The sequence below is a fragment of the Nannospalax galili genome, unplaced genomic scaffold (assembly GCF_000622305.1).
Source record: "Nannospalax galili isolate Female #2095 unplaced genomic scaffold, S.galili_v1.0 scaffold135, whole genome shotgun sequence".
NCBI lineage: Eukaryota > Metazoa > Chordata > Mammalia > Rodentia > Spalacidae > Nannospalax > Nannospalax galili.
This window is the reverse complement of record NW_008338998.1, coordinates 114,866-123,899: the sequence shown is the minus strand read 5'-3', so window position 1 is coordinate 123,899 and position 9,034 is coordinate 114,866. Positions and strand designations below refer to the sequence as shown.

General features: G+C 36.2%; 1 protein-coding gene across 4 annotated transcripts in view; it reads left to right on the top strand.

Annotated features, from left to right (window-relative positions):
- The window catches only part of Ube3a (ubiquitin protein ligase E3A), a 105,417-nt gene extending 101,615 nt beyond the window's left edge, over positions 1–3,802 (top strand). For all 4 annotated transcript variants that reach the window (XM_008833628.3, XM_008833626.2, XM_029563795.1 and 1 more), the window contains one exon: positions 222–3,802. In XM_008833628.3, the coding sequence (XP_008831850.1) occupies positions 222–342 (121 nt within the window). In that variant the 3' untranslated portion in view covers positions 343–3,802. The remainder of the gene's footprint in view (positions 1–221) is intronic.
- Positions 3,803–9,034: the final 5,232 nt, after the last annotated feature.

Here is a 9,034-nt window from a genome sequence, read left to right as displayed (position 1 = left end):
TAAAATGTTACCTCCATTACCATTATATTAGTACTCATTCATAGAATAAGAAAATCTGGTTCATTGAAGATGGACAGGAGAATGTTTATGATTTACTTTAATGTATTCTTCATTGCAAACCATCCTTACTAGATAAGTCATCTAAAAGTAGGAGCATATAATAGTGAATATATTTCCCATGACTTATTATTTTCCTGTTTTTCCCCTTTCTCTCTATTTAGGTTACCTACATCTCATACTTGCTTTAATGTCCTTTTACTTCCGGAATATTCAAGCAAAGAAAAACTTAAAGAGAGATTGTTGAAGGCCATCACGTATGCCAAAGGATTTGGCATGCTATAAAAAAAAAAAAAAAAAAAAAAAAAAGGAAAAGAGGAAAAAAAAGTTTTAAAAAATTTAATAAATATAATAAGAGGGATAATTTGGTGGTGATAGTGTCCCAGTGCAAAAAGGCTGTAAGATAGTGAACCACAGTAGTCATCTATGTCTGTGCCTCCCTTCTTTATTGGGGACATTGTGGGCTGGAACAGCAGATTTCAGCTACATATATGAACAAATCCTTTATTATTATTATAATTATTTTTTTGCGTGAAAGTGTTACATATTCTTTCACTTGTATGTACAGAGAGGTTTTTCTGAATATTTATTTTAAGGGTTAAATCACTTTTGCTTGTGTTTATTACTGCTTGAAGTTGAGCCTTTTTGAGTATTTAAAATATATATACCAACAAAACTACTCTCCCAAGGAAAACATTGCCACCATTTGTAGACCATGTAACCTTCAAGTATGTGCTAATTTTTTGTCCCTGTATCTAACTCAAATCAGGAACTGTATTTTTTTTTAAATGATTTGCTTTTGAAACTTGAAGTCTTAGAAACAGTGTGATGCAAGTACTGCTGTTCTAGCCCCCAAAGAGTTTTCTGTACAAAATTTTGAGAATCAATGAAGATGGAAGGGAGAACTTGGAATGTTTGAACCGCAGCCCTTGGAACTTTAGTAACAGCACAACAGATTAAAACAACTCATGCCACAGTATGTTGTCTTCATGTGTCTTGCAATGAACTGTTTCGGTAGCCAATCCTCTTTCTTAGTATATGAAAGGACAGGGATTTTTTTTGTTGTTGTTGTTATTGTTGGTCTTGTTTTAAGTTTACTGGGGAAAGTGCATTTGGCCAAATGATAGGGTAGTCAAGCCTATTACAACAAAGTTTGTTGTTTATTATAAACAAGCATGTGAAAGTGCACTTAAAATAAACCTTTAATTACTTATTACCTAGATTTTAAATAGACAATCCAAAGTGTCCCCTTCATGTTGCCATCATCTTGTTTAATCAACTTTTTTCAAGGCACCTGATCAGTGTTGCAGTATAACAGAAAGGATGGCTACTGTGCCTTGTGTTACTTAGTCATACAGTAAGCAGGCCTTGAAATGAATGGAACTATTACTCCTGAGAATTACATTGTATATCCCCAAAGATTAAATTTTACTTAAGAAAGTGTTAAAGATTTCATCTACTACAAAAAGTACAAATAGGTTTAAATGACTGGATATTTAAAGTAGTAGTTTCCCATTCCTAGTCTTCTGTATCTATGATGTTAATTTCTTTTGTTGCATTATAAAATAAAAGGATTATGTATTTTTAACTAAGGAGAGACATATTGGTATATCATTTTACTACAAGCTACAGCTAACCTGCTGAGCTTGTGCCTTGATTGTTTTAACAATTAGTGCAAATCAACCTGATGCTTTAAAATGACTGGGGGAAAAAATGCAGCTTTCAAATCACTGGAGGGGGAAAAAGGATGTCTTTCAGGATTATTTTAATTATTGTAGTAATTGAGACAGAACTATTATTTTCTGTAATGCTAAATAATGTGGTGGCATTTTTAAAAACCATAATTTAATGGGAAAAAAGAACACAGTGCTTTCCATATTGTGATAAGGTAACATGGGGTTTTTCTGGGCCAGCCTTTAGCACACTGTTTAGATATGTATGCTACCTTGATGCAAGGAACGCTCAATGTGACTGTGGTCATCTTAAAGGGCCTCTCATCCACTGTGCTTCTTATGTATTATGAAAGTGATAATAGGAGAAATTAAATGGGGACATTTTATAAAATAAATTCATGAAGAAATTTGTGCTCTTCAGTTCTCCAGTTTTATGATCACTACAGTGTTGAAGTAGTTGCAATAGTATATTTGTGTGAAGCATTTTTAAATGATGATATAGGCTATCAGACAGAAGTAACACCAATATATTTAATAGACCCACCCTTAAATTTTTTATGAGAAAAAAAATCACTGCTCTCACTTGCTTACTAATTAGTTTTTCTGGGCATAATAGCACATTATTATGACTGCCTTTTCATTACTGCTTTATTAGAATGTCATGGAATAGGATCTTAAGAACAAAAGAAAACCTTTTAGTATTGTAGAACATTTCAAACATACAACATAAAAGCACAACCTGCAGCCAAACTTTTCTGGAGCCTGACAGCTGCAGCAAATAAATGAGTGTCTGTATATACTATGGTCTTAGTTAATTGTGTGATAAAATCCAGTTAAAATTTATCTTTATATCCCCCTGTAGGGAGGTATACATCAAAAGGAAACCTGAAAATGAGGCTTCTAAGCAGAGAACTTGCTCACATTACTCATTCCTCCTTGACACAAGTGTCTTATTAGAAAGGACATAACTTGTAATTGGGCAGCACCACTCCCTGTTTCCACAAGAAAATGACTGTGCTGAGATTTCAAGCCTTTTTAAAGATTTTCATAAGAATACATACAAAGCTATTCGAGAACAAAGTGTTTTTCTAATGCTACTCATCATGAAGTTTATCCCCTTAGCTGCTTATCTCAAAGTTATTATTTCTGATCTTAACATTAGCCACTCTCTAAAGACTTTATCTTCCCCGCCCTTCCTTGGGCCACCAGAATTTTACAAAAATAGTAACTGTCACATGCTGCTTCTCTTGTCTTTCCTCCTCTTGATGTTAGAATGTAAAGAAATCCTTCAATTTAGGGAGGAAAGTGTTTACAAGGATAGAGTCCCTCCAAGGCCCTTTTTTGCCCCCTTCTGCATTCAGATCAATGAATTAACTAACTTTTGTTAACAATTAGAGGACAGTTTAGATGCAGATGCGGACTACATTTCACTGTGTGAAAGCTGCTCATTCAGTGATATTTCACTGAAAATTTACAAGGATTCTCATATTCTCCTATTTGCCAAAATTAAGAAATCCTGTCTTAAATCTTGGTAACACGGTAAAATTGGGCTACTGTTTCAACTGCTTGTTTTTTTGTTTTGTTTTGTTTTTTTGTTTTTTTTTGTTTGTTTGTTTGTTTTTTGTTTTTTTCCTACCCCAGGCAATCTAGATCTCTTCTGATTCTACTTAAATTTCTTGTCTAAACTTTCTGGTCAACCTCAATAACTCCCCAGAATTCTTCTCCAGCTGTGTTTCTTCTCAGACCTCTCTCTAGGAAGTCTTCCTGATTCCTCAAAGTCAGTACACCTGAAAACAAAATTCCAAATGTGTCTCTCCTGTCCATTCTTTATTGCTTTCTTAAAAACTATTCCTTTCAGGGGCTGGTGGGGTGGCTCAATTGGGTAAAGTCGCTTGCCATGCAAAGCTTGGTGACCTGAGTGTAATCCCTGAAACCCATGTAAAAGTGGAACGAGAGAGCAGCTCCAACAAAGTTGTCCTCTGATCTTTATGTGTGTGCCATGGTAATGATCCCCCCCCCCAATCATACACACTTCTGCTAATAATACATTGTAAAAAAAAAAAAAAAAAAAAGATTTAAATTTCACCTTTACCCCAGCTATTGAAATTTTTCATCCCTTAATTGTTGCAGGCTGTTGGGGGTTTTTTTCTCTCAAATCTCTTCCATTCTTTATTTCCATCCCTGATCTTTTACTGAACCTCATGCTTCCCAGGTTTTCTTTCTCCCTGACTCTTAACTACTTCTAATCATCTTCATTGTCCTGAAACTTGTTTTTTCTTACATTAATACCCTCTTCCTCCCAATTGCTTCCCCTTTGAATAAATCTGCATCCATTGCCCCATATAGGTGGATTTCTACATAACTTCCCAATATATCCTATTTATAAGCACCTCTCTACATCCTTACCCACCATCTTCACTCAGACCTATTTTGTACAACTCAGTTACACTTTTATGTTTTTAAAGCATCATGCCCAAAAGACTGATTCAGGGAACCCCAGTGCGCCTCCACATCCTAGCATAGCATGGTGAGTCACATTGTTGGAACAGTTTAGAAGGCCTTAGGAAATGACTATCCTTCCACATTACAGCTTTGATTTTGAACCTTCCTTTGAGGTTTTTTTCTTGTACTCCTATGTGGAATCTAAGTTCACAGTGGAAATTATCTTTTTAATCCTTCTGACTCTCACGGGCACTAAGTACACACTGGTTAAGAATATACTCCTGGAAGAGGAGACTTTGGAATCACTGACAGTCACTTTAGTCTTATGGAAAACGAGGTTAGAGGGTGGAAATGATTAGGGCTGTGAAAGCACAGTGTGTAAAATTCCACTACATCCATCCTTATGATATGCTCTCAATTAGGATCCTCTGCAGCCATCTCCTCTGTGCCATACTCTTCCCTCTTTCTCACAGCAGAGATGTGAGCTGATACCTTAAACCGTTCTGTTTTTAGTCCCTTAAATTTTTAAGGAGCATTCCTCAGCCAAACAGTTATCTATATGTATGTGAATCACATTTAACCTTTTCCTTTGCTTAAGTCAAATTAGTGTCTAAAGAGGTGGTTCAGTGACTGTCAAGTACTTGTGCACATGGTTTTTCATCTTCACAAAATAGGTCACTGTAACTTGAGAGGTTATGCATCTTGCCAAAAGATGTGGAACCAGTAAAAAGGTGAATAGAGGTATTGGCCCACATATCCATCTAAAATCTGTCAATCTTGCCCTTGTTAAAATTCACAAATCAAGTTAAGATTTTTAGATGTGACCTGAGATAACTATCCTAATTATTTTCCATTCTCCAAAAATCCATTGACAATAGGATGTGATGTATTTGGGAAATGGTACGCAGTGGTTGAGGGTGCAGCCTTCACAGTCAGATGACTCTGGTTTTTAGTCTTGGCCCTGCCATTCCCTTGGCTTGGATTATACCCAATCCTACCTTATCACTGGTTGTGTGGTTTCAGTGAAATTGCTGTATGGATGCTAGACAACATCTTGCAAGACATCCTGAGAGGAGTTCTCCCAACATTTGCCAGTTAAAAATATTGAGAGATTGGAAATGTTTGTAAAGATTTATTTTGGAAGAGCTTACCTTATCTCATCCATCTTAAAATGGAAGAGATGTGCTTTCCCTCATCTTTATTTGAGATACAATTCATATAGTATAAAATTCACCCTTTTAAAAATTGTAAAATTTGTGACTTAGTATATTCACAAAATTGTGCAATTGTCATCATTATATAATTCCAGAGCATTTTTCATCACTGTAAAAAGTTTTCTGTACCCATTAGGAGTGACTGCCTGTTCTTTACTCCCAGCCCCTGGCAACCACTAATCTACTTTCTGCCTATGGATTTGCCTATTTTGGACATTTCATATCAATGGAGTCATACAATATGTGGCCTTTTGTGTCCCCCCCCCCTTAGAATAATGTGTTCAAAGTGCATCCATGTTGTAGCATGTATTGGTACTATTTCTTTTGTGGCTGAATAATGTCATTGTATTGATATACTGTATTTTTTGTTTGTCCATTCAGTTGATGGATACTTGTGTTGTTTCTGCTTCTTGGATGTTGTGAATACTACAACTATGAACAATTTGTGTACAAGTTAAGTTTTCATTTTTCTTATATTTTGTAAGCATCTTACAGTTTTAGTTCTTATATTTAGGTCTTTGATCCATTTTTGCATGTGGTGCATTATAGGGGTCCAGCTTCATTCTCTGGTATGTGGATATCCTGTAGAACAAATACTAATTGTTGAAAAGACTATTGCTTCTTTATTAATAGTCTTGGCACCCTTGTCAAACAAAAGCAAAGCAAAAACAGAACAACCACACATAACTGAATTGACTGTAAACATAAGACTATTTTTGGACTCCTCAATTTTTTTCCATTGTCCCGTGTGTCTGTCCCTATGCTAGTACCACACTGTCTTAATTACTTTAGCTTTATAGTAAGTTTTTGAATATGGAGTGTGTGAGTCTTTCAACTTTGTTCTACTAAAAGATCATTTTGTCTTTTCTGGGTCCCTTGCATTCCACATGGATTTTAGATTCAATTTGTTAATTTCTGCAAAACACCTGTGATTCTAGTAGTTACTGTGTTGAATCTATAGATCAGATCAAAGAATGTTACTATTTTAACAGTATTAAATTTTCCAATTCATGAACATGAAGTGTCTTTCCATTTGTTTAGAGGTCTGTAATTCCTTTCAGTGATGTTTTATAGATTTCAGTGTATGCATCTTTACCTCTTTGTTTAAATTTTTTCATAAGCATTTTATTTTTGATGCTATTACAATTATTTTATAATTTTTATTTTTGGGTTATTCATTGCTAGCATCTAGAAATACTGTTGATTTTTGTGTATTTTTGAACTTGTATACTTCAGTTACTCTGAATTAAATTTTCTGTATATATGATTATGCATCCGTGAATAGAAATACTTTTGCTTCTTTTCCAATCTGGATTCTTTTAATTCATTTTCTTGTCTAAGTGCCCTGGCTAGCACATCCAGTACAATATTGAAGTGGCAAGAGTGGACATCTTTTTCTTGTTCCTGACTTTAGGGGGAAAGCATTAGGTTTTTCGCCATTAAATATGATGTTAGCTGGGTTTTTCATAGATGCTTCAAGTTGAGGAAATTCCCATCTACTCCTACTTTGTTGAGTGTTTTTTATCAAAAAAGATATTGAATTTGTCAAATGCTTCTGTATCTATTAAGGTTGTCATGTAGTTTTTGTCCCTTATTCTATTGATATGTTGTATTACATTGATGGATTTTTGTATATTGAACCAACCTTGCATTCCTGGAATAATCCCACTTGTCTATGCTTACATAAACCATTTTCTATGCTGCTGGATTTGGTTTGCTAGTATTTTGTTTAGGATATTTGCATCTATATTCATAAAAGATACTGGTCTGTAGTTTTCTTGTTATCTTTGGTAATCAGGGTAATACTGGTCTCAAAAGAAGTTGAGATCTTTCCAGCTATCCTTAAATCCAGTGAGGTGTGTTTCAAGTACTTTGAGACTTCAATCTGTGATCTTTTGGATGTGGGGTAACACAGGAGTGATATTTGACTCTGGCAATGATCCCAGGGTAAGACATACCTGAAGTGGCCTGTGGGAGCTGGATAAAAGGCATACCAGTCATAGGTCAAGGTAGGTGTTTCTCACAGACCATACATGATTGCTGTAAGAGATGAGCCACGAGCTCTCTTGAAAATTACCTTGTGAGCTTCCTTAAGACAAACGTTTACCTTGAACCTAAGTGCCCTCTAGTATAGAAGCAGTCGGGGAGGAAAGTTTGGAAGCTAACAGTCAAGCCATATAATCTCAGTTGGAATTGCCAAGAAGGTAGATTCCCTGGAAGAAGGTTAATACCCTACTCCTTACCACCACTTACCATGATTACAACAACTTGACAAGGAAAACAGTGTATTTTCTATAGTTCCTTTTGTTGCAGAAATGTAGCTCTTCAGTGTGCATGAAGATGAAGGGATAAAGGAGGAAAACAAAACCTACCTTCAGGCTTCATATCCACAGGAAGGCCTGAGCAAGAGGTGAAGTTAGGTCTTCAGTAAGAGTTTGACATTTAAACATTTCACTGTGATGGGCTTCTCTGTGCTCCCAAGATAAAAAGTGTGGTTCCTCAATATGACTAGAAAAGCCACAAAGCTTGAGGATTCATCACCAGGTAAACCCAGAGAACAGGTTTGAAAATGAAAACCTTGTACTGTACCCAACAAGTGGAGCATCTTCAGTAGGCCTGAATGTGGAGTTTGATGGCATCAGGATAGGATTAGACAGGTTGACAGATCATGAAGAGCATTGTAGACCATAGTAATGACTATTTGCAGATATTAAGAGGCAAAGGCAGTTTTGCACTTTATTATGATATGAACTGGATGAGCATAAGTGCTTTTATGTTTGCATTTTAGAGATTGCTGCCATTCCAGAAAAACAAGGTATAATAGAAGGGGCAGTGACAGGATAGAGAACAATCAAACTAGGTCCCACACGCCTGATTAGGGTGATAGATGAGTGGATAATGGTGCTGTTGGGTCTGCACAGAAGAGCAGATTTGGGGGGGAGTGGGTAAAATGTTGAATCACATTTTATTTGAAGTATCTGTGCTTCAAGGGAACCTCTCCTAAGGCAGGTGAAAGGATAGGTCTTGAGAGAAGCCTGCGGGAGGTGAAGTTACAGGACTCTGGCACAGCAATCCATGTAACCATTTCCTCAGTGTCATAAGGGAAAAGCAATAAAGGGAGGAGAGAAGACTAAGAGCAAAGTTCATGGAAATGCAAGCATGAGTTGCACTAACCTCATAGTAAAGGAAAGATGAGAAGAAAATTTCTTGACATGCTTGATTTTGTCTCTTTTTCCACTTAGTAGACCAAACTCTAAGGTTAGGAACTTATTTGTGGCTCAGGCTCTAGTGTTTACATCAGAGTATGAACACAGTTTCTGGATCTACATAATAACTAGCCTGTCTTAGAATCTTGTTCCCATCCTACTTCCTGCCTTCATACCACAAGCTAAATGTCCTCTACCCCCACTCTCAACTCTCATTGTAACCTTTAAGATAACCCGATATATACTGAATGTCATCATATGAAAACAAATGGTCCAAGTGAAGATACTTCAAATCTTGAAATATTGACTCCAAAATAATATTCATCTATGATCCTCCTTTTAGGTCCCATCACTGTGCTTGGTGGCTGCTTGACCCATTTCTCAGTGAAGCCAGAAGAGCACAGTAGTGAGATGTGTTGGGGAGGGAGGAGAATGGTGGACT